This window comes from Arachis stenosperma, chromosome 9 (assembly GCF_014773155.1).
Source record: "Arachis stenosperma cultivar V10309 chromosome 9, arast.V10309.gnm1.PFL2, whole genome shotgun sequence".
Lineage (NCBI taxonomy): Eukaryota > Viridiplantae > Streptophyta > Magnoliopsida > Fabales > Fabaceae > Arachis > Arachis stenosperma.
In genome coordinates, this window is record NC_080385.1 from 90,869,305 (window position 1) to 90,897,167 (window position 27,863).

The following is a 27,863-nucleotide window of genomic DNA, read 5'->3' on the forward strand; positions in this document are numbered from 1 at the left end:
ACATACATGCCACAGACACATAATTGGGTGAACCTTTTCAGATTGTGACTCAGCTTTGCTAAAGTCCCCAATTAGAGGTGTCCAGGGTTCTTAAGCACACTCTTTTTGCCTTGGATCACAACTTTATTTCTTTCTTTTTCTTTCTTTTTTTTTCTTTTCTTTCTCTTTTTTTTTTCGGTTTTTCTTTTTTTTTCGCTTGCTTCTTTTTTTTTTTTTTGAATTCATTGCTTTTTCTTGCTTCAAGAATCATTTTTATGATTTTTCAGATCCTCAGTAACATGTCTCCTTTTTCATCATTCTTTCAAGAGCCAACATCCATGAACCACAAATTCAAAAGACATATGCACTGTTTAAGCATACATTAAGGGAACAAAAGTAATGCCACCACATCAAACTAATTAAACTGCTATAAAATTCAAAATTCATGCAATTCTTTTTCTTTTTCAATTAAGCACGTTTTTATTCAAGAAAGGTGATGGATTCATAGGACATTCATAACTTTAAGGCATAGACACTAAGACACTAATGATCATAAGACACAAATATAGATAAACATAAAGCATAAATTTTCGAAAAAACAAGAAAATAAAGAACAAGGAGATTAAAGAACGGGTCCACCTTAGTGATGGCGGCTTGTTCTTCCTCTTGAAGGTCTTATGGAGTGCTTGAGCTCCTTAATGTCTCTTCCTTGTCTTTGTTGCTCCTCTCTCATGATTCTTTGATCTTCTCTAATTTCATGGAAGAGGATGGAATGTTCTTGGTGCTCCACCCTTAGTTGTCCCATGTGGGAATTCAATTCTCCTAGGGAGGCGTTTACTTGCTCCCAATAGTCTTGTGGAGGAAAGTGCATCCCTTGAGGTATCTCAGGGATCTCATGATGAGAGGGGTCTCTTGTTTGCTCCATCCTTTTCTTGGTGATGGGCTTGTCCTCATCAATGGGGGTATCTCCTCTTATGTCAACTCCAACTGAATAACAGAGGTGACAAATAAGATGAGGAAAGGCTAGCCTTGCCAAGGTGGAAGACTTGTCCGCCACCTTGTAGAGTTCTTGAGCTATGACCTCATGAACTTCCACTTCTTCTCCAATCATGATGCTATGAATCATGATGGCTCGGTCTAGAGTAACTTCGGACCGGTTGCTAGTGGGAATGATTGATCGTTGAATGAACTCTAACCATCCTCTAGCCACGGGTTTGAGGTCATGCCTTCTCAATTGAACCGGCTTCCCTCTTGAATCTCTCTTCCATTGTGCGCCCTCTTCACATATGACTGTGAGGACTTGGTCCAACCTTTGATCAAAGTTGACCCTTCTAGTGTAAGGATGCTCATCTCCTTGCATCATGGGCAAGTTGAATGCTAACCTTACATTTTCCGGACTAAAATCCAAGTATTTCCCCCGAACCATAGTAAGATAATTCTTTGGATCCGGGTTCACACTTTGATCATGGTTCTTGGTGATCCATGCATTGGCATAGAACTCTTGAACCATCAAGATTCCGACTTGTTGAATGGGGTTGGTAAGTACTTCCCAACCTCTTCTTCGAATCTCATGGCGGATCTCCGGATATTCACCCTTTTTGAGTGAAAAGGGGACCTCGGGGATCACCTTCTTCAAGGCCACAACTTCATAGAAGTGGTCTTGATGCACCCTTGAGATGAATCTATCCATCTCCCATGACTCGGAGGTGGAAGCTTTTGCCTTCCCTTTCCTCTTTCTAGAGGTTTCTCCGGCCTTGGTTGCCATAAATGGTTATGGAAAACGAAAAAGCAACGCTTTTACCACACCAAACTTAAAATGTTTGCTCGTCCTCGAGCAAAAGAAGAAAGAAGAGAGTAGAAGAAGAAGAAATGAGGGAGAAGGGGATGGCTTTGTATTCGGCCAAAGAAGGGGAGAAGTGGTGTTTAGGTTGTGTGAAAATGAAGGAGTGAAGAAGGGTATTTATAGGAGAGAGGGGGGATGGAGTTCGGCCATTATGGGTGGGTTTGGGAGGGAAAGTGGTTTGAATTTGAAGGGTGAGGTTGGTGGGGTTTTGTGAAGGATGGATGTGAGTGGTGAAGAGAAAGATGGGATTTGATAGGTGAAGGGTTTTTGGGGAAGAGGTATTGAGGTGATTGGTGAATGGGGGAAGAAGAGAGAGGGTGGTGGTGGGGGTCCTGTGGGGTCCACAGATCCTGTGGTGTCAAGGAAAAGTCATTCCTGCACCAAATGTTGCTCAAAATCACGTTTTGAGTCATTTCTGGCGTTAAACGCCGGACTGGTGCCCATTCCTGGCGTTTAACGCCAGGTTCTTGCCCTTTTCTGGCGTTTAACGCCAGTCTGGTGCCCCTTTCTGGCGTTAAACGCCCAGAATGGTGCCTGACTGGGCGTTAAACGCCCAACTGTTAGCCTCACTGGCGTTTAAACGCCAGTGAATTCTTCCTCCAGGGTGTGCTATTTTTCTTCCTGTTTTTCATTCTGTTTTTGCTTTTTTCATTGATTTTGTGACTTCTTATGATCATCAACCTACAAAAAAGATAAAATAGCAAAAGGAAATAGTTAATTATAAAACATTGGGTTGCCTCCCAACAAGCGCTTCTTTAATGTCATTAGCTTGACAGAGGACTCTTATGGAGCCTCACAGATATTCAGAGCCATGTTGGAACCTCCCAACACCAAACTTAGAGTTTGAATGTGGGGGTTCAACACCAAACTTAGAGTTTGGTTGTGGCCTCCCAACACCAAACTTAGAGTTTGACTGTGGGGGCTCTGTTTGACTCTGATTTGAGAGAAGCTCTTCAAGCTTCCTCTCCATGATGACAGAGGGATATCCTTGAGCTTTAAACACCAAGGATTCTTCATTCACTTGAATGATCAATTCTCCTCTATCAACATCAATCACAGCCTTTGCTGTGGCTAGGAAGGGTCTGCCAAGGATGATGGATTCATCCATGCACTTCCCAGTCTCTAGGACTATGAAATCAGTAGGGATATAATGGTCCTCAACTTTAACCTGAACATCCTCTACAAGTCCATAGGCTTGTTTTCTTGAGTTGTCTGCCATCTCTAGTGAGATTTTTGCAGCTTGCACCTCAAAGATCCCTAGCTTCTCCATTACAGAGAGGGGCATGAGGTTTACACTTGACCCTAAGTCACACAGGGCCTTCTTGAAGGTCCTGGTGCCTATGGTACAAGGTATGGAAAACTTCCCAGGATCTTGTCTCTTTTGAGGTAATTTCTGCCTAGACAAGTCATCCAGTTCTTTGGTGAGCAAGGGAGGTTCATCTTCCCAAGGCTCATTTCCAAATAACTTGTCATTTAGCTTCATGATTTCTCCAAGGTATTTAGCAACTTGCTCTTCAGTGACATACTCATCCTCTTCAGAGGAAGAATACTCATCAGAGCTCATGAAAGGCAGAAGTAAGTCCAATGGAATCTCTATGGTCTCATTTTGAGCCTCAGATTCCCATGGCTCCTCATTGGGGAACTCAGAGGAGATTGGTGCACGCCCATTGAGGTCTTCCTCAGTGGCGTCCACCTCCTCTCTTTCCTCTCCATATTCGGCCATGTTTATGGCTTTGCACTCTCCTTTTGGATTTTCTTCTGTATTACTTGGGAGAGTACTAGGAGGGAGTTCAGTAACTTTCTTGCTCAGCTGTCCCACTTGTGCCTCCAAATTCCTAATGGAGGACCTTGTTTCAGTCATGAAACTTTGAGTGGTTTTGATTAGATCAGAGACCATGGTTGCTAAGTCAGAGTGGCTCTGCTTAGAACTCTCTGTCTGTTGCTGAGAAGATGATGGAAAAGGCTTGATTTTGCTAAACCTGTTTCTTCCACCATTATTGTTGTTGAAACCTTGTTGAGGTCTCTCTTGATTCTTCCATGAGAAATTTGGGTGATTTCTCCATGAAGAATTATAGGTGTTTCCATAGGGTTCTCCTAGGTAATTCACCTCTTCCATTGAAGGGTTCTCAGGATCATAAGCTTCTTCCTCAGATGAAGCATCCTTAGTACTGCCAGGTGCATTTTGCATTCCAGACAGACTTTGAGAAATCATATTGACTTGTTGGGTCAATATTTTGTTCTGAGCCAATATGGCATTCAGAGTGTCAATCTCAAGAACTCCTTTCTTCTGACTAGTCCCATTGTTCACAGGATTTCTTTCAGAAGTGTACATGAATTGGTTATTTGCAACCATTTCAATTAGTTCCTGAGCTTCTGTAGGCGTCTTCTTCAGATGAAGAGATCCTCCAGCAGAGCTATCCAAGGACATCTTGGATAGTTCAGAGAGACCATCATAGAAAATACCTATGATGCTCCATTCAGAAAGCATGTCTGAGGGACATTTTCTGATTAATTGTTTGTATCTTTCCCAAGCTTCATAGAGGGATTCTCCATCCTTCTCTGAAGTTTGGACTTCCACTCTAAGCTTACTCCATTTTTGAGGTGGAAAGAACTTTGCCAAGATTCTAGCTCTGTCTCGTACAGCAAAAGGGAATAGCATCAGTCTGTAGACCTCAGGGTCAACCCATTAGTCTTGACTGTGTCACAGATTTGCAAGAACTTAGCTAAAAACTGATGAGGATCTCCATTGGAAGTCCATGGAACTTGCAATTCTGTTGCATTAGAGAAACTAACTGAGGCTTAAGCTCAAAGTTATTTGCTCCAATGGCAGGGATAGAGTGCTTCTCCCATAGAAATTGGGAGTAGGTGCAGTAAGTCACCCAGCACCTTCCTTGCATTGTTGGCATTGTTGTTGTTTGGCTGCCATGGGTTCTCTTCCTTGAAGAATTCGGTCAGGTCCTCAACAGAGAGTTGTGCCTTAGCTTCTCTTAGCTTTCGCTTCAAGGTCCTTTCAGGTTCAGGGTCAGCTTCAACAAGAATGCCTTTGTCTCTGCTCCTGCTCATATGAAAGAGAAGAGAACAAGAAAATGTGGAATACTCTATGTCACAGTATAGAGATTCCTTGAGGTGTCAGAGGAAAAGAAAAATAGAAGAAAGAAGGTAGAAGAATTCGAACTTGATTAGATAGAGTTCGAATTGTGCATTAAGAAGGAGTAGTACTCCATAAATAAAAGAATGTGGGAAGGAGGGAAGAGAATTTTCGAAAATTAATTAGAAAGATGTCAAAAACATTTTAAAAATTGATTGATAATTTTCGAAAATTGAAAGTGGAAAAGAAATCAAGTGATTTTTGAAAAAGATTTTGAAATTAGAAGTTAAAAAGATTTGATTGAAAACTTATTTTGAAAAAGATGTGATTAGAAAGATATGATTGAAAAGATTTGATTTGAAAACAATTTTAAAAGATATGTTTTGAAAACAATATTTTTTTTTAAAAAAAAAAGATTTGATTTTGAAAATTAGTGACTTGCCTAACAAGAAAAGATATGATTCAAACATTAAGCCTTCCTCAACAGAAAAGGTAACAAATTTGAGATGTTCAATCAAATCATTAATTGTTAGTAAGTATCTTTGAAAAAGGAAAGAAATTGATTTTGAAAACATTTGATTGAAAAGATATGATTTGAAAAAGATTTGATTTTGAAAAACTTAGAAAACTTGAAAAAAAACTGATTTGAAAAACAAAATCTTCCCCCTTTGCCATCCTGGCGTTAAACGCCCAGAATGGTATCCATTCTGGCGTTTAACGCCCAAAATGCACCCTTTTTGGGCGTTAAACGCCCAACCAGGTACCCTGGCTGGCATTTAAACGCCAGTCTGTCCTTCTTCACTAGGCGTTTTGAACGCCCAGCTTTTTCTGTGTAATTCCTCTGTAGTATGTTCTGAATCTTCAATTCTTGGTATTATTGACTTGAAAAGACACAAATTAAAAATATTTTTGGATTTTTAATAATCAAGAATAATCAAAATGCAACTAAAGTCAAATAACAATGCATGCAAGACACCAAACTTAGCAGTTTGTATACTACTGACACTATATGAGACACATAAACACTCAAGTCAATTGAATTCAAAGATTAGAACACGAAAAATCATCAAGAATTACTTGAAGATCCCTAAGACACATGAATGAATGTATGCAATTGATACCAAACTTAAGATGAGATACTAGACTCAAACAAAAAAATTTTTGGATTTTATGAGTTTTTTGATTTTTTTTTGTGTTTTTCGAAAATTAAGTGGAAAAAGATATCAAAATTCTTAATGAGAATTCCAGGAATCAGTGCAATGCTAGTCTAAGACTCCGGTCCAGGAATTAGACATGGCTTCACAGCCAGCCAAGCTTTCAAAGAAAGCTTCGGTCCAAAACACTAGACATGGCCAAAGGCCAGCCAAGCCTTAGCAGATCACTGCTTCAAAAGCAAGATTGATAAAAATCAACAAGCTCTTGTGATGATAAGTTGAAACCTCGGTCCAATGAGATTAGACATGGCTTCTCAGCCAGCCAGACTTCAACAAATCATCATGAAACTCTAGAATTCATCTTCAAGAATTTCGAAAAAAAAATACCTAATCTAAGCAACAAGATGAACCTTCAGTTGTCCATACACAAAACAATCCCCGGCAACGGCGCCAAAAACTTGGTGCGCGAAATTGTGAACAATACTTTTCACAACTCTCATAATCCCCGGTCATGAACTCCAAAAACTTGGTAGTTCAATTCCATGGCATTACACAACTTCGCACAACTAACCAGCAAGTGCACTGGGTCGTCCAAGTAATACCTTACGTGAGTAAGGGTCGATCCCACGGAGATTGTTAGTATGAAGCAAGCTATGGTCATCTTGTAAATCTTAGTCAGGCAGACTCAAATGGATATGGTGATGAACGAAAATAGCATGAAAGGTAAAGATAGAGATACTTATGTATATCATTGGTGAGAGCTTCAGATAAGCGCATGAAGATGCCTTCCCTTCCGTCTCTCTGCTTTCCTACAGTCTTCATCCAATCCTTCTTACTCCTTTCCATGGCAAGCTCGTGTAGGGTTTCACCATTGTCATTGGCTACCTCCCATCCTCTCAGTGAAAGCGATTGGCATATGTCCTGTCACGGCATAGCGGAATTCAGCTGTCGGTTCTCGGTCAGGCCGGAATAATATCCATTGATACTTTTGCGTCTGTCACTAACGCCCCGCCTGCTAGGAGTTTGAAGCACGTCACAGTCATTCAATCATTGAATCCTACTCAGAATACCACAGACAAGGTTAGACCTTCCGGATTCTCTTGAATGCCGCCATCAGTTCTCGCCTATACCACGAAGATTCCGATTAAAGAATCCAAGAGATATTCACTAGAGCCTTGGTTGCTTGTAGAACAAGAATGGTTGTCAGTCACCTTGTTCTGAGTGAGAATGATGATGAGTGTCACGATCATCACATTCATCAAGTTGAAGAACAAGTGATATCTTGGACCAAGGAGGAATAGAATTGAACATAGTTGCATTAATACTCGAGGTACAGCAGAGCTCCACACCTTAATCTATGGTGTGTAGAAACTCCACCGTTGAAAATACATAAGAACAGGGTCTAGGCATGGCCGTGAGGCCAGCCTCCCAAATGATCTAAGATAGCATAAAACTCAAAGATGGCTACCAAGATGTCAAATACAATAGTACAAGGTCCTACTTATAGAAAAACTAGTAACATAAGAACAGGGCTAGGCATGGCCGTGAGGCCAGCCTCCCAAATGATCTAAGATAGCATAAAACTCAAAGATGGCTACCAATATGTCAAATACAATAGTACAAGGTCCTACTTATAGAAAAACTAGTAACCTAAGGTGTACAGAGATGAGTAAATGACATAAAAATCCACTTCCGGGCCCACTTGGTGTGTGTTTGGGCTGAGCAATGAAGCAATTCGTGTAGAGACTCTTCTTGGAGTTAAACGCCAGCTTTTATGCCAGTTTGGGCGTTAACTCCCATTTGGGTGCCAGTTCCAGCGTTTAACGCTGGGATTTCTTGAGGTGACTTGAACGCCGGTTTGGGCCATCAAATCTTGGGCAAAGTATGGACTATCATATATTGCTGGAAAGCCCAGGATGTCTACTTTCCAACGCCGTTGAGCGCGCCAATGGGCTTCTGTAGCTCCAGAAAATCCCTTCGAGTGCAGGGAGGTCAGAATCCAACAGCATCTGCAGTCCTTTTGAGTCTCTGGATCAGATTTTTGCTCAGGTCCCTCAATTTCAGCCAGAAAATACCTGAAATCACAGAAAAAAACACAAACTCATAGTAAAGTCCAGAAAAGTGAATTTTAACTAAAAACTAATAAAAATATACTAAAAACTAACTAGATCATACCAAAAACATACTAAAAACAATGCCAAAAAGCGTACAAATTATCCGCTCATCACCTTTGTTTAAAGCTTCGTAACAATACTTACTTATAATTGGAGTTTCATCCCATATGATTAATTTGGCCATAGTTATTAATCTTGCAAGAGGACTTTCCTATTTAATGTTACACAAAGAATCTTCATTTATGGTCAAAGGAATTTTAAACCTTGAATGTGCAGTTCTTCCATTAGGCAACAGAAGTGCAGCAATCCCACTCGAAACAACATTTAAAACTATACCTCCATTAGAATTCTTCTAAGCTGGACACCAAATTTTGTAAAAGATATGGCATTCCACAATATTCATTCAGTGACTTGTCATTTGACCAGAGCAAATCTTTTGCAAGTGCAATATCTTTTATTTGGACTTTTGACATCATTAAATCTGTATTTTTTAATTTAAAATAACATAATTATTTAAAAAATTATTAAATAAGTTTCTGGCAAAAAAAATCTGAAATGCATTGTTGAATGATAAGTAACACTCCTTGTTTGTTAATCATCGAAACTAATATATATATATATATATATATTCCAATTTTTGAGTAATAATTTTGAATATATTTTGTTTTATTATATTTTTTAAATATTATCAGAGAAAGAGAAAAAGTTAAAGTGAACACCAATAAACAATTTTGCTATATGTATGATAATTTTACTCCCAAGAAAGGTATTTTGTTCTAGAAAATCACTCTTAAAATTCCTTATCCAATGTTTTTGTTATAATTATAGGGTAAATTGAATTCTACCAAGAAAAATTTTTTTTATGATAGACTATAGTTACCTTCTATTTGCAGTAATCTTCTTTGTTCATATAGTACGTCATCAGAGAGAAAGTTCCAAGTTTTTTGCTAAACAAATTCTGGTCTACTCATGTTATTTGATGTTGATTAAACAATAAAAAGTCTCCTTAAAAAAGTCGTAGAGTGCCATGTTCCTGCTTCAGAGATTGCATCAATGAATTCTCTGTCATCCTACAATAATCATAGTGCATAACATGCATTTTTGAAGGAGTTATAAACCACATCAACTATTCTTAGATCACTAAAACTCGTGCATCCTTTTTGAATGTTCAAAAATAGTCTTAGATAGTAATCTTTTTTATTTATTGGTGGTATATGAGATATCCTTCCTACGGCTAGTTTTGCTTTCTATAAGTCCACATATGATGCTCTCTATTCCAAACATATTTTGTTGGAAACTCAGGATAAGTCAAATTTCTTGCATCATTATGGTCTTCATTTACTTTGAACCATCCAATCAACATAGATTTCTTGAAAAAAGAAGTCTCAACAACCGACTGAATTGTATTAGTATCTTTGTAGACAATTGGCATATCATCAGGAAGATGGAATGACAATCTTATTATTGCTGGTTCATTCATTTGAATAGGATAACCAAACAATTTCCATGAAGCTTCACATGCTGATATATATCTACAATCATAATAATTACGTATTTCATCTATTTGAGATCCATTGTTTTGATAAAATGCAATTGTCACCTTGTCATTATCCTTGTGAAGATACTTGAACAGATATTTAATTGCTGAAGTTTGGCAAGTATACTCAACATTGATGTGATATTAAAATTTTAGAAAAAGACCAGTATTGTCATGGAAAATAATTAACTTACCTTATCATCCATGAGAACAATTTCTATGAAAGTCGTCTTACTCTTATCAAATTTGGATGGAACTTTCCATAACCTTATAACTCTTGTCTTTATTTTTCAAACTTTTTCATTACATAATCTACCATAGGTAATATTGTTGATAGAATCGTAACTAGTAGCCATTAGGTATGAAAAATAATAAATAGAAGAACAAAAAAAGAACTATGTCTGAGATACGAATTTTCTAGATGATAAATAATTGTTACAATTCACTATTACTCTTTATATATATATATATATATATACACACACACACACACTCATTGTACACGGTAATAATTAGCCAATATTTTTAATAGAGATACTTACTAATAGGTAAAAATTATGCCATTATATTTTATTAATCTTTATGATTAATTCAATGGAGATACTTGCATGCTCAGTATATATGTTATCTATATTAATTATGTGCCAATATTTTTAGGAAAGAACTAAAAGAAGAGATATATAAATATATATAATATTATTGCTCTATAGGAAGCAGATATAAATTGCTACGTTCTTTTTTATTATATTATACAACTTAAAGTTATAATATCATGTTACTATTAATTATAGATACTTGCATACAATTATATCAAATTTAATTATGACTCTAAATAAATAAAATAGATAACAATCAATATTTTTTTTCTTTTTTACATTCAATATTTACTGTAAATATAAAAAATAAAATAACTAATGAATAAAAATATGAGTAGAAAATAAAACATAATGATTAAAATTTAATTTGTTAACTAATTAATCTTGTGTCCATACAATATTATTATTATTATTATTATTATTATTATTATTATTATTATTATCCACTAATTAAAACAGAAGATAAAGAACTATATAATTAACGAAACATTATTAGAATGAGCGAGAATTATAGCATGAATTATTGTGAATATACCTATCTATTAATAAAATTGTGGATACAACTAATTATTGTAGATACAACTATCTACTAATAAAATTATTGCACATGAATGAGAATTAGAACTATATCAATTAATATAATTAGAATGAATAAAAATATTGATGATTGATAATTAGTTTAATAATGCATTGATTTGATATAATTATAATAAAGATAGTTTCGTAAAATAATATAATTATATATTATTCTCGTGCTAATTATAATATAATTAAAATAAATTCATTTGAAAAAAAAATTTATCTGTAATCTTCATAAATTATAGTAATTTCCTTATTTATGTATACGTATATATTAATTTTGTTAAATAATTCTAATACATACATATATATTAATTATACATAAAAATATTTAAATCACGTATATTAAATATTTTTTGTTATAATTATTTTCTTTTATTCCACAATGCGTACAATAAGCTTTTATGTTTGATATCGATATACAGTCTCCAATCTCAGTCCCATTCATACGCAAACTATATACAATTTTTTTAATTGAGCAATTTTAATTTTTAACAGAGATACTTGCTATAATTAGGTAAAAATTATGCCATTATATTTTATTAACCTTTATGATTAATTCAATGGAGATACTTGCTCAGTATATATGTTATCTACATTAATTATGTAAAATCTAGTCAAACCGTAATCAATTAAATAATAAAATAAATATGAGCAAACATAGTTAGAAGATTTAGCACTTGACATTTCATAATTTAAATATGATATTTGGACTCAGTGAATTTTTCTGAGTTGAAAAATATGATTTTTTGCGTAAAAACGCGCATTGAAAATTTGACCGACAGTACCGGCTGAGATCTATTCGATACTGCAATTGTGAAAATTGATTATAAGTAAATAAGGTTAAGAAATTATAATTTATAATAAGGGAAGATAGAAATATTTAAAATACGATTTAAAATTCTAATCTTAAAAGTTTTGGCCCAAAATTGGGCCAACAGACTAAATCGAGTGAACCAAGCCCAAGTGGGCCCAAGCCCACTCTATATAAACTCCACTTCAGCACGTAACAAACCCTTCTTTCTGACCCTGAGAGTGAGACACGGATTGGGAGAGAAGAGAGGTGAGAAACCCTTTTTACTATTCATCACCAACTTCAAACCACCATACTTGGGCTACGGAGCTCCAATCGACAAGCCGTTTGTAGCCACGCGTCGCTCTTCTTCTCCTCTTCAATTTTATTTAGGTATTATGGTGAGTTTCTCAATGACCTATGCCTAGTTTAGTTTTTTCTCTTGTATTTTAAATTTGGTTTGGGTTTTGAGAAAATTTTGTGGTTTTGGTTGTTTAGGGATGCTCTAGTATGAGCCATTAATGAGTTTCATCAACAAATTTTATAGGTTAAGATAAGGAATCCTCCAATCCTTGTGATTTATCAATTTCATGAATAATAGGTTGATTATAAGTGTGAAAATTAGTTATGTTAGAGTATTGGGTGATTTTGGTGCACAATTGGGAGATCGGTATTGCATGTGGGGCTTTAGTGAGGCTTGGAACTAAGGGTTGGTGGAGACTTTCAAGAAAAAGCTCAATTGTTTTGGATCCAAGAGGTATGATTTAAGTTTCATTTAAGTACCGTGTGATATGATGTGAATTCCTAAGTTAGGTGTCCCTAGGATTAAGGTTGAATGGTATGATTGATTGGTATGATATATGTAATGGATGATATTGATATTGGATAAGAATTGTTGAATTTTTTCATAGTTGATGTGTGAATTGAAGTTGGTATAGATGATATTGAGATTTGGATTATGATTGTGCATTTGTGAGTAATATGTATATATATTGAATTGATAAATATTTGGTTGGAAGCTGTGAATTGGGGCCGGAGGCCGGAAAAAGGTAAGAAAGGTGAATGATGCTTGTATAAGTGATGCTAATGATGATATTGAATTTATAATGATGTTGCTTGCATGAATGATGATTTATGTGTGGCTTGAATTGAAGAGTGTTAAGAGACTTGATAATGAGAATTGATTAGGTATATTTTGAGACATGAATTGGACATTCAAATGTGAATTGGTATGATTAGATATTGTCAAAAAGACTTAGAATTTTGGTATTGAGATAGGAGATTGGTGAAAATAGATATTACAGTATTTTGTTGAAAATTGATTTTTGGTCAAATTTTGGTGAGCCATAATTTAGCTTTCGAATTCCCAAATTGTTTCAAACCTATTTTATATAAAAATTGAGTCCGTGAAGTTTACGCCATTCGAAGAACGGATGAAAAATGTTTTAAAATGAGAAAGTTATGCACGTTGGAAGTTCGGTATGTAAAACTGTATTTCTGCAGACTTAGTCATTTTTGACTAATCTGCAATGTATGCCTACGTGTATCCCTCCATACGTGTATGGCCATTTTTGTCTAGCGTAATGAGCGAAACTGTACTCCCACGCATACGCATGTCCCATGCGTGCGCGTGGCTCCTGTTTCAGTAAACATGGATTTTGTGTTTTAAAGCTTAATTTCAAACCTCTAAACCTTTATTTTTACTCATTTAGTGCCTAACCCTTAGTTGTATGCTTAGTGATGAGGTAAAATTAGGGAAGGTGAGGTAGCTTGAAAGTGAAGAAAGGTTTGGGTGATAAATTGTGGTTAAAGAAGTGTAAAATTGATGATGATGTATGATTAATAATAGAGTTGCGAATGATAAGATTGATTCTATGATGTGATTGTATTAAGAGGATAATAACTTGCGAGTGAAGGAAGATTATGAAAGGGTGATGTAAGTTGAAAAATGTTACGAGAATGCTGGTTTGTAAATAAATGTGATTGTGGCCCCGGAAAGTAGGCAGTGGCAATGTCCACTTGCTCCGGGTATGAGATAGGAAAGAAGAATTATGAAAAATGAGTTTAATTATGGAGATTTAAATGAATGTATGTTTGAAATACCTGGGTAGTAGCAAGGGTTGTGGTTCGTGTCACTTGCTCTAAGTCAGTGTTTGAGATTTGATAATAATGATGATTGATTTGGAATAAATGAATGTATGTTTGAGATACCTGGGTAGTAGAAAGGTTGGTGGTTCGTCCCACTTACTCCAGGTCAGAGATTGTGACGCCGGGTAGTAGCAGCAGTAGTTGAGTATTCTATTTGCTCCAAGTTTAGCTTTTAAACACCCGCCTGGTAGTAGCGGTAGTAGTGATTCTTCCACTCGCTTTGGATTAAGCGGATAGTAGCAAGGGAGTTGTAGCTCAAACTCACTTACTCTGCAATGGGTGTTTCTGTCCATGGTTATCTACCAGGACATGTTGGATTGGCTATATAACCAACAAATGATATCATCAACCATAGGACAAACATACATTATATGTATATGTTTGAATTGTTTGGGTTTATTTAATTACCTTGGTTTGCCTAGTTATACATGTTTTCATGATTCTTTGCTAATTGACTTACTTGCCGTCCTTGTGTATTACTTGTCTGTATTGTTTTCGTGTTTGTGTAAAAGTTGAGTTACCTGAGGGATGGTGCGGTTCTTGTTTATTTGGTTGGAAGATAGTGGATGTATGAAGGACATTAGGTTAGAATTAAAATCCCATATGATAGTTGCCAAGTTATGGATTAGTGAGAACTTAGGATGGATATGAGGAGGTAAGGAGTTTAAGATGCTTAGTGAGTTTATGTTATAGTGCATTGTATTTATTTGGCACTTTTACCATACTGGAAATCCATGGGTCGGGGGGTTCTCATTCCGTATATATTTTCTCTATTTCAGATGCAGGTCCTAGCGCTCAGCAGTGAATTGGATTTGTCTGAATGACGGCGAAGTTTATCTGATTCCGTTTTGTGCTTTTAGATCTCTCCCCTTATTTTGTAAAATCAATTATGATGTATGCATGTATTCTTTTAAAACTTTCCTATAGAGGCTTTGATGTATTTTGGGAAAGATAGGAATTTTCTATTGTCAACTACTTTTATTCTGTACGCTAGTCGGCCTAAACTTCGTGGGTCGCGACTAGTGGCTATTTACTTAAGTTATGTATATCTATACTTTGTCTTATTCTTGCTCTTCCTTATGGCTTTGCCTTTATATTATTTTCGATGCACGCCTTGCCTTCTACTTTTGCTGATACGTGATTGTTATGACTTCGCGATTTTTATCTTCACTCTTTTCAGGCTTCTTGATTAATATTTCCTTTCAATTATATTTATAATTATGTATTATAATCCACCTTCAGAGTCATACCACCGTATTATCATTGACTTATAACTCAAGTATAAGGATATAAATATTAGGGTGTTACAAATTATGTGCCAATATTTCTAGAAAAGAGCTAAAAGAAGAGATATATAAATATATATAATATTATTGCTATATAGGAAGCAGATATAAATTGCTATGTTATTTCTTATTATATTATACAACTTAAAGTTATAGTATCATGTTACTATTAATTATAGATACTTGCTACAATTATATCAAATTTAATTATAAATCTAAATAAATAAAATAAATAACAATCAATATTATTTTTTCTTTTTTATATTTAATATTTACTGTAAATATAAAAAGTAAAATAACTAATGAATAAAAATATGAGTAGAAAATAAAACATAACAATTAAAATTCAATTTGTTAACTAATTAATTTTGTGTACCATATATTATTATTGTTGTTGTTGTTGTTGTTCACTAATTAAAGTAGAAGATAAAAAACCATATAATTAACGAACCATTATTAGGATGGGTGAGAATTATAACATGAATTATTGTGAATACAACTATCTATTAATAAAATTATTGTACATGAATGAAAATTAGAACTATATCAATTAATATAATTAGAATGAATAAAAATATCGATGACTGATAATTAGTTTAATAATGTATTGAATATTAATTTGATATAATTATAATAAAAATATTTATTAAAATAATATAACTATATATTATTCATGAGCTAATTGTAATATAATTAGAATAAATTTATTTGAAAGAAATAAAAAATTTATGTGTAATCTTCGTAAACTATCGTAATACGTATATATTAATTTTGTTAAATAATTCTAAATACTTTCTTATTTATACATACATATATATTAATTATACATAAAAATATTTAAAACACATATATTAAATATTTTTTTGTTATAATTATTTTCATATATATATATATATATATATATATTATTCCACAATACGTACAATCAGCTCTATTCATACGTAAACTATATACAATTTTTCTTTAATAGAGCAATTTTAATTTTTTTATTTTATTTTCTTTCATGCACATTTTCTTTTTCCTTTAAATAGTGATATTTTAATTGTTTTTTCTTTTTGGTTTTAGGTACATTTTTATTAAGAATTGCATTACTAATCTAAAATACAAAAAAAAAAGTGATACATAAATACAAGAAAAAAAAATAAACTTAAATATCAGAAAAAAGAAATCTTATATTAAAACGTTTAAAAATAACATATCAAAAAAATAAATAGTCGTAATATATAAATTGAGGCAACAATTTAAATTTAAATTAATGTAAAATGAATTTAATCAAATACTAATATTAGAACTAAATTATTTAAATAATATTTAATCTATTCCAGTTCTTAGACACATATAGATTAGAGTTATTTTCGTAACGGCAACCAACTGAAACAACATCATAAGTTTGAACTTTTAGAATTCGTGCAAATTCAGACCATCCCCTTGTTAAATAAGCTTCATCATCTGCTATCCATTAAAATACGGTAAGATATAGAATTGTCACACTGAGAAACTAAACTAACCTTTATTCCCCTCAATGGCATTGCATTGATGCAAAAGAAGGCCAGTAATTTATGAAAAAAATCACAATATGTTATAAAATTATTTTAATAACCAAAAACTTAAAATAAGAAAATTTAAAAATATTACCAATCATTGAAAATGCATGTTCAAATTTGACACGAATTTAGCAAAACTGAACTTAAATTGAGGGAATTCAATCTCATTATGTGCTCCACTTCGAAGATCTTCAGGAAGACGTAGAAAGCATGGAGGGGATGGAACTTGAACTTATCCTACAAAACTCCGTGGAAATAATTCCTCAATAAAAAATGGAACTCCTCTTAATAAAATTAATTTTACCCGTATTCCAGATGGTCATAATATGTGAGTAGATCCAACTATTCTTCAGTAAAATAGAGTTTACTGCCTCTTCTTTGTACGCCTACATCCATGTAGTTAGAACCCAAATTAGTGAATACAACTCGATGAGGTATTTCATGGATGTGAGGTATTATAAACGATTGCGGCAAAAGATAATTGCACTGGAGCATTAGACGAAAAGAATAAGTTGGAGTAAGAACAATCATTAAATTATCAAAAGAATAATATAATAAAATGAGTATATAAAAAATACTATACAAAATTATAAATTGTACATTAAAATGATCAACTTCGATGAAAAATAAGGAATACATTCTATGAAGTAGTAAAAGAAGAATAATAAATTAAAAAAAATGAGTTGACTCTTAGATCTAAACTCATGTACCACAAAAAACTCTATATATAAGCTTTATTAAAAAATAAATAAATATGTAAATTAAGTATTATTAAGATAATTTTTTATTATTTACGTTAGTTATACCATGTATATATTTGTTTTGTTAAAATTATATGATTTTATCATATCATATCATGATTAGAATCATTGTTTTTTATCATGAATAAAGTAACCAGACCAACTTTATATCATTATTATTATTATTATCATTATTATTATTATTATTATTATTATAAATGAATCACCATTAAGGTAATAACTTACTGTTAATAAAATCATTGGATAATGAATAAGAACTAGAATTGTATCAATATAATTTAAGTTAATATAATTAAAATGATTAAAAATATTTTTGAGTGAGAATCAGTTTAATAATGCATTAAAAATTGATTTTATATAATTATAATAAAGATATTTTTCTTAAATTAGTATAATTATACATTGTTCATTAAATACTAATTATAATATTATAATAAAGATATTTGTCTAAAATAAATTTATTTACAGAAATATAAATTGGTTATTAATAACCGGTGTCATTATCATATAATTATCATATTATTATTATTATTATTATTATTATTATTATTATTATTATTATTATTATTATTATTATTATTAAAATAATTAAAAATATTTTTGATTGATAATTGATAAGTAGTTTAATAATGTATTAAATATTAATTTTATATAATTAAAACAAAGATATTTTTTAAATTAGTATAATTATATATTATTACTTAAATTATAATTATAATTATAATATAATTATAATAAATTAAATATTTATTTTAAAATAAACTTAGAAAAAAATAGTGTATTTATTTTGATAAAAAAATAGATTCATAAAAAATTGACATCTCACTTTCATTAACTAAAAAATATTCAATTTTAATATATTAAATAAATAAATAATCTATCCATAATAACTCAATATTAACTGCCTTATAAATTGGTAACATAATAAATTTTATTATGCATGACTATCGTTATAAGTAAATACATAAATAAAGAAAATATCAATCTTAACATTATGCTGACTCATGAAAAGATAAGGTAAAACGAATATATCCATTATACTATGTTCAACGCGAAAATATATCACATAACCCTAAATAGAAAAAGTACGTGATTCACTTTAAATACATAGTACTCATCTTTTGCTTTATATATATATATATATATATATATATATATATTTGAATGTCAGAGTATAGTATTTGTTTGGATATATCTACAATTTATTTATTTTTTAAGAGTCGAAGTATATTTTATTCGTCTAATTAAGACGAGTTTACCCTTAAATAGAATGAATTATATTTCATTAATAAAGTTCATCAGACAAAAATAATAGGCTCTTCAAAAATTAAAATAATAAATACAGTTTATTCTTTTAAATTTTTATCTCAATTCGTAGTGACTCTAAAAATTTAGTATTATAATTTACAAAAAATTTATTTCTTATGTTTTTCATAAATATATATTCATTATAAAATTTTTTAAAGAATAATTTATTATATTTTTCAAATGACTTATAACTTTTCTAAACTTTTAAAAGAAAAGGCATAATAAATGTGATAATAAGTAATGTAGAGACTAGCAAGAGAGTAGTGTCTTTCTGCTCCTAATTATGTACAGCAGAGTACGTGTTGATTTATTTACCTGTCCAAAAAAATCAAAATTAATCACATTATCTATACATTTAAGTCATCTTGAATTTCTAAACAAATAGGAGTTTGAGATTTTATGAAAGGATCCTTTAGGATCTCCTCTTTATGAATGTGTCAAGATTTACTAATTTAATAACTGGTCCCATTTTTGGCTTTGACAATGTACCTAAATCACTTTAATTACATTGTGTAGGTGAATTTAATTTCTGACATGCAAGCTTCATTGAATAGAAACACAGGTGTTGATTATGAAGGGCATCTTTGTTGAGTGACAAATTAAATTAGAGAGACATGAAAATTTTATGTTTTTCTTAACTGGATTATATATATTAGTGTGCTGTAATCTATTTTATATTTTCATGATATTATTATATTAAGTTCGAAATTTAGTGGACAATTAATTTCAAAAGCTCTTATAAAGTAAAAGACATTTTATATTATAAATTATTAAAATATTTTTTTTGAGAAATGTAGAACTTATAAAATACACACGCTTCGTATTTAAAGATGATCGTTTGGAACGTGAATATTTATAGATAAATCATCAAATAATATTAGGTTAAATAAATTTTAATATTATATTATGAAATAATTTTTTGTATAAATTTAAACCGCAATAACAAAGACATATAAATAATAATATTTTTTCTATTTATATGTATTTTTATCATCAAAAATTAAAATTTTTGCTAAATATTTAAAGAATTCAATTGCTTATTCTGTTTATTTTTATTTGTTCAAATTAGAGAAAGATGAAAATATTTTATTTTTGTAGATAAAAGAATTCTGTGTTGCTAATTTATGAACAAATTTAGAAATTAATTTTTAATTAGATAATATTAAACAATTTTTATTGTACAAAGAATTTAGAATTTAAGACTTCAAATTTAATATTTAAAATTTAAAATTAAAAAATATTAAAAAATTAACTTTTATTTGAATTCATAATTTATATATTATGATGCATAACCATTAACATAAAAACAGGACACAATACCACATAAAATATGCGGACACAAGAATTTAAAATTTTTATAAGAGACAGGCACAATAACGTGTATATATATATATTATAAAGTAATTTTTAGATAAATTATAATATATTCTGACATTTTATTGATATTAAAATATAAATTAATTTTTTAATTATTTAAAGTATTTAAAAATATTTTTATTATAATAATTAATAATATATACTATTTTTAAACTTATTTAAAAAATACATCTTAAAAATAGATTGCATATGCTGACACGTAATAATATTTAAATGTATGCATCTCTGAAAAAATATTAATGAGTATTATGTCCAAAATGTGTTTGCTAAAAATAAAAAAAAGTGTCTATATTTTATAATTTATACGCAAACCATTTGGATAATACGCAGCTAATGACTAATCGCAGTTAAACCTCAATGCATCCTTAAGGTAAGATGTCTAGTTCATAACTCTATTGCTAGTCAGTTAGGATTGTTAATATTAGAAAGTGATGCAGATAAGTAGTTATGATATTATATGTGCTTATTAAAAGTATCCAATTTAAAAAATAAGGTTAACTCGTAGGAACATAATATAATTTCTGCTCAAATTGTTGGTTTATATATCAAACTTAACCAAAAAAAAAGGAGTAAACGGTATCAAACATTACAAAAAGGCGATGAACAATGTAATTTTTTATGATAACAGTGGCATGCATCAAGCAATTTCTTCAAAAAATGTAGATAGAGTACAAATTTGAACATTATTTCTCCTTCAAGAAACTCCTGCCCGGCGGATACATGCTTTGAATGCATTTTTGACATATTTAGGCATAGACATATATAGCCTAATAATGCAACCTGTAATTCAATGGAGAAGACATATGTTGCATGCATTCCCATCCGGTATCACATCAAATTGCTTGTGAGGGGTTTGTTTTCTTAAAGAAAGAAAATAGTCGGTTATTAATTTACTGTAGCGTTGTAAATCTCAACAGTTCTTCATATCTATTTACATAGTCATTAATTAATGCCAACGTATGTCAGGCTTATCCGACAAATGTTTGAGTGACGTACTAAGGACATAAAATTTTAAATTTTAATAAAAGTTATAAATGCATTTACGCTTTTGTTGGTTGAGAAAAAAAAATCGAGTATGATTTTTATGTTTAATATTTGGATCAAATTTTAAAATGGTTTATAATAGTTTAAATGTTCTATTTAAGAATATTTTTAATATTTAATTTTAGTTATTTTATTTTGGATCTTACAAATACTAAATAAATATTTATAAAATTAAATATAATAAAAATTGATTTGAGACTTAATGTAAAATTTTTTATTTTAATATTTGTTCTCAACTCAATTGAAACTTTATATTATTCTTAATTATAGAATTATACAATTAATAATTATATACCATATTTAAAAGATATTATAAATTAATGAAAATTGATTTTAAAATATTATTTAATTAAGCATAACACTATTAAAATAAATATAGTACATGTTGAGATATTACATATTTTGGCTCATTGAATTTGAAAAAAAATTCAATAAAAAAATTAGAATTTTATAGATTTGAAGATTGAGAATTTTGTGTATTTGAATGAGGAGAGAAATTAAAATTTTGTAAATAACTAAGAAAAGAACTTACATAATTGTTTGGGTCTATTTTTTTTTTATCAAATTGATAAAAAAAATCATAAAAAAATAGAATAATAAAATGCAAGAGTACAACTTAGCACAATTAAGTACATCTTATTTATTTTAATTGAACTTTTGTCATAATATTACAATATTTAAATGTTCATTTAATGTGCTACACAAATATATTTAATTAGTTTTCTTTAAAATGATACGAAATTTTTTTATTGACACCATTCTCATTTTAAACATGGTATATAATGCAAGTTTTTGAACTTTTAAATCAGTTTAATTATTGTAGATTTTTTAAAGTGACACTTTATAAGTATTTTATTAACTGTGTTTCTGTGACAGAAAAATATTATAATTTATCATAAAAAATTAATTTTATATTATCATTAGTGAAAAATAAAAAAATAAATAAATAAATAAATAACACTAACATATAAGAAAAAAAAATAATTCAAATTTTGTATTATTAGTGTTATTTTTTATTTATTTAATTTTTAAATAAATTATTGATATAAAATATTGACTAATATTAATAAAAAATATTTATTGTTTAATTTTTTTAATAAGGTAGGCGAAAAAATTTTAGGCAGGCCTTGCAAGGTGTTCTTTTATTTTATTTTTTTATTCCTTGTTTTCTTTGCATAACAAAATAGTGAAAAGTATCCTTTCCTTTTTATTTTCTCTCTTTAGGTTTCTTCTCTTTCTTTGTGTATTAAACTAAATGGAAGATTAATGCTACATCTATTAAAAGATAAGGGTCAATTTTTAGGTTTATTTAAGATTAAACTACTAATTTTTATCGTAAAAATTTAAACAAATGTGATATAGATACAGAATACAATAGAATATTGAACACACAGATATATATAAATTTTAGTTTTTATAAAACAAGGAGATATGATATTTATGTAAAATATAAAATATTGTTTAGATAAAATATGGTGATATTTTAATATTTTATTGACATTAAAATATAAAAATACTTTTTACAGACTAAAATCAGTTCATTATGTATTTATGTATAAATATATATGAAATTTAATTTATTTTTAATGTATATTTTATACTGATAATTAATTTGTGATTAATTTTAATATACACCTAATATAATTATAAAATATAAATTAAATTTTTAATTATTTTTGTTAATAAATGGAGGTAACTTTTTGTATGTTTTGGATTGTTTCTTTGTTTTGTAATTAGTTTTAGAATTTAATTTTCATAAATCGTAAATGTAAAGAGTTTTACATGGACAATCAGTAGTATATTATCACACCGGCAAAAATAATTTATTTTCAGTTTACTACTTAAATATCATCTAATTAAACGCATAAATTTGGTTAAATGACCATATAAAAATTATATATATTAAATTGTTAGTATATAAAATTAAAACACTTAAATAATGTTCAAATATTTTATTTGGACTCAAACCAAGTGTTCATTATATATACTAAGAAGATATATTGAAATCTTTATAAAGATATAAATTTTTTAAGTGATGTTATTTATTAACAAATATTCATAGTATACTTGTTAATCGAACCTTAACAACAAAATTCCATTGGAATTATTCTTTTTTACAAGAATTTCCACAATAATTTCTTAATATAAGGTGGTTTAAAAAATATATTTTTCAACATCTAACTGGAAGTATTATTTTTATTGAAATTTATATGATTATATTTTGGTATATACTAGTCTCTACTTTATTTAACGCACAAATTGCATTGCTATATGTTTATCTTAGTTAGTTCAATCTATTATTCATGTGTAGTAAATATCTATTAAATATAGATAATTAAGCCTACATCTTAATGATTAAGATTTCTACATATCTCCCTTGAATCTAGTGTCCCGTGTTTGACTCACTTGAAACTTGTACGAAAATTGAATTAAGGAGGCTGCTTATACACTAACCCACGGTTCAAAGCAATGCCTAAAATGAACAATATCTAATTGACAAAGATTTGAGAATTTAGATCCATTTTGGCAATTTGCTCGACCTGTAACTTGTATGCATAATCTTTAATTGTATCTACAAATTCATCCACTATTTTAAAATATGAAATTTTAATAATTCCTAAATAAAGGAAATAATCACCTTCCATTATGGGTGGGAGAGCTACAACTCCGATCCTTTAGGTAGTGAAGATCCATTCTCAAAAAAAATTATATGAATTAAAATTCGTAAAAACTTTAAAAGTTTAAATATGAATTTCTATGATGGCATGCACGACTGGTCTTTGACACAACTTAAACAATTTCAAAAGTTGCATGTACTTGTCTGACGCGTTAGATGCGACATGATGCAAATCTCAATTGCATTAATTAAGGCAGCAATAAAGGGGTTTGAAAAGGCTCCTATTAAGATCGGTCACCTGTTTCGACGACTTGGTCAAAAATTTTTTCATACAATTCTCTATTATTTAAAAAGACAAAGTCAAGCATACTCCAAATATTTTTGGTGTCAAACAGGATATCAGAAAGTCTTTGAAGCTTAAATTAAGAAGTTTAACAAAGTATATTTAGAAATTCAAAATTTACCTACTGAAGTATCTATCATGGGGCTTGTTAATGACCTTACTAAAAGTCTCTTCTCGCAGGCTATATTGAAAAGGCACTTGATTTCTTTATATGAGGTTTAAGAACGAGCTAAGAAGTATATTAATATGGAAGAGACCACTCAAATAAGAAAGTTAGCACTAGGACAAAGCAATCAGTATCAGTTCCGAGATAATTAAGGAAAAGGAGCAAAAGAAAAAGGAAGAATGTAATTTGGAAAGACCTTAGAAGTACCATTCCTACGCTCTACTAATGAGTTTTCCTGGTTGATGTCTACAAGAAAATATATCATACTGAAAAGATACCACCTCCAATGCAAATTCGGGACAAAAAAGGCAAAAATCGGTCCGAATATTATGAGTACCACAAAATCTATGGCCACTCCACCAATGATTGTTCTGATTTGAAGAATGTGATAGAAAAAATAGATAGAGAAGTGTGATTGGATAAATACCTTGTTGGAAGGTCGGACAAAACCAACAAAAGAAAAGATACGAGGAAGAAAAGCGAGAACGACCACCAAAAACACTTGAGAAACACATTTACATGATTGCTGGAGGATTTGCAGGAAGAGGAATAACTAAGTCCTCTCGCAAAAGGCATTTGAAGGTGGTCTATCAGGTTGGAAAAAATGAAGAGGTTTTCGACCTACCTACAATAACCTTCACCAAAGAAGATGTCTGAGAAGTAATCCCTGGTCATGATGATCTAATGGCGATAACAATGATTCTAGCCAATGCTAATCTTCACAAGGCATTGGTAGATCAGGAAAGTTCAGTGGACATCAAGATTCTAAAAACCAAACCAATTATCGAATTGCTCTAACTACTAATTTACTGGTTCAACTATTTTAACCATGATCTAACCGGAATAACCATTTTATAAATAAAATAATAATAAAATATAAACAAATACACTAAATGAATAGATAAGTACATAACAAGTGTCAATGATTATACACAAACACATTCAATTAGCACAATATAGAACAAGTGCCAATGAATTACAATTAATATTAATGTTAGTAGACAAATGTACATTTTCTATAATATTCTTTCCAATCTTGACTCCTCCAATTACACATATAGACTCTTTAACAACAATAACATCAAAAGCAGTCATCGAGAGCATGCCTCTACAAGGTAAATGGATAAGTTTATAACAGTGCAAAATCAATCATATAGATTATTACTAGGAAAGAAAATAAAACTAGTCTTTAATAGATCAACAAAATTAAAATTAAAGGTAATAAAAAAGTTGAACTCATAACTAATACAGAAGAAAAATATAATATCTATTATTAATATGATGAAAGAAGTAGAAATAAATCAAAATCTTAATTCAAATAATCAACTCCACTCTATCCACCAGTAGCATAAAGTGCACCATTGAGTTCTATAGCAGCAACAACAAATCTCAGAAAATACAATAGATTACAAAGAACGAGTCTGAGCACTGAGTAGAGCAACCATTACCTTCACTGAGTGAGGCGGTGAGTAGAATTTGAGGAAGCGCAGTTGAATGCGACGGGCGACGGCGACCTGGCAACAACTACGACGATGGACGACGGGCGAAAAGCGACAGAACAGGGCCTGTGGATGCGAATGCTGGCAATTGGAGAATATAGAGAGGGGTTCATGGCTTCAAGAACGATGAGATGAACGGTGAAGGGTTCAAGGCTTCAAGGGACAAGCACGACAGATGACTTGACAGAGAACGATGATGGACGGTGGGCAAAGCACGACTGAGCCAAATTAGGGGTTGGAGCACGACGACTAGACGAGCATGATGAAGAAGTTGGCGACTGGAGAATGAGGAGAGGGGCTGGATTTCGACGAATAGATGAAGATCTTGAGTGCGACAGATGACAGCAGTGAGAAAATGTCAACGATGGTGGCAGTAGAGGAGGCTAGGGTTTTCTTTTGAGGGAAATGTTCTTTATTTTGAGAAATTGAGAATGATGAGAAGAGAAGAGTGAAGACCAACTACGCTTCAAAGTTTTCTTTTTTTTTTAAATCAACTAAACGACGTCATTTTTGAAAAATTGGCCGGGTTTTGATTCGGTTCAACCAACTTCAACGGTTTTTTAGCAATTTTTTATTTTATGGTTTTATTTGTTGAACCGAACTATAATTGTTTCTAATTCTCAGTTGAATCAGTCTTATCAGTCAGTCCGTCCAATTTTCAAAACCATGGTGACATCTTATTTAAATTACCTTTGACAAGCTATGTAAATACTCCATTACACATATGTATTTTTGAATTCTAATTCATAAAAATATGTCTAAAATCTTTGTTAACTTAAGCATCGAAATTTTTTGTAGGTCACTTCAAAGACGTTAAACAGCTTTGCCTCACTAAAAAAGACGTTAAAACTTTCATCAGAAAAAATCTGGACCTCATGTCTAGACTTAATTCTTTTGAATTTCAAGTAACCTTTAAAACAGAGATAAAAAAAAATTTTCTTCCCTAATGATAAACAGTGAAATGCCCTTGGAAAAAAATAGAGAAGATTTTAACTTGATAATAATAGAGTTGAATTTTCAACTTATTTTAGTCCTAGTTTTTTCCTTAATATACAATTTATATTCATATATATTATGTAGGTAGTCTTTCCATACATACATATACATGGGCAATAATAGTCTGTTAATTAACTTAAAAAACTAAAAAAAGCATAAAAAGTCAGATTAACTTAGACATGTTTACAAAATTGTCCTCATCGATCAATTATCATGGCATAAGCATAACTTCTCCTTTTCTGATAAAAAAAAAAAACAAATGAAACATTTAAACATTGTATTCCAATATAGATAAAAAATTTTCTAAAAGAACATATTTTATCATTTTTTTTTCTTTGAATGTTGACAATTCCAAGACTCTGAATTAATGCTCAATAATAACAAATAAATAAATAAAGAAGTGAAGTGAGGCGACTGAGCTGCAAATTGTGTTATCAAGAACAATGATAGCACTCTCCACATTTGGGATATATGCGTCTCCAGAAGACCAGAGGCACCGCATCTTTGCCCAACCAACCTTCATTTTCATGCTTCGATCAATCACTTCATTGTAAATTTTTATCATTATCATAACAGTGAACAAATAAAAATGTCATAAAAAAGTTTAGCCATTAACAAAAATATAACGAAAAGATAGATACAACAATAATATTTTTAAAAATTTTAAAATATGACGAAAGTATTTCGATATAAAAACTAGTTACTTGAATGATTGATGACCGATAAAGAATTTTAAATTATGGAGGGATGCTTTGTTCTTAAGATAAATAGTCAAAGACCGACAATGTTATTTGTTTCATTTTTATTTTGCTATTTTTTTTCTTTTCAATAGTTTAAACCCTCACAAAGATCAAATAAAAAATGAATTAAAGAGACTCAAGTATAAGACCACACACATCACAAAAGACACAACACAAAATACTATTAAAACTAAAATATCAAGAAAACACAACACAAATACCACAAATATCAACGTAAGTAAATGAGACCGACAACATATAAAATACAATTAATACAACTGCTTTGTTAAATAAATAATAAAAAATTTGAACAACGTGAGTGAATAATAAGCTATAAAAACCAGCCATTGC

General features: G+C 30.6%; 1 protein-coding gene across 1 annotated transcript in view; it reads right to left on the reverse strand.

Annotated features, from left to right (window-relative positions):
* Positions 1–25,889, reverse strand: part of LOC130949714 (ATP-dependent DNA helicase PIF1-like) — a 28,952-nt gene extending 3,063 nt beyond the window's left edge. Inside the window, exons 1-2 of the mRNA XM_057878361.1 lie at positions 25,732–25,889; positions 25,289–25,385 (exon numbers count right to left, since the gene is read on the reverse strand). Of these exons, the coding sequence (XP_057734344.1) occupies positions 25,289–25,385; positions 25,732–25,889 (255 nt within the window). The remainder of the gene's footprint in view (positions 1–25,288; positions 25,386–25,731) is intronic.
* Between the last annotated feature and the right edge of the window lie 1,974 nt (positions 25,890–27,863).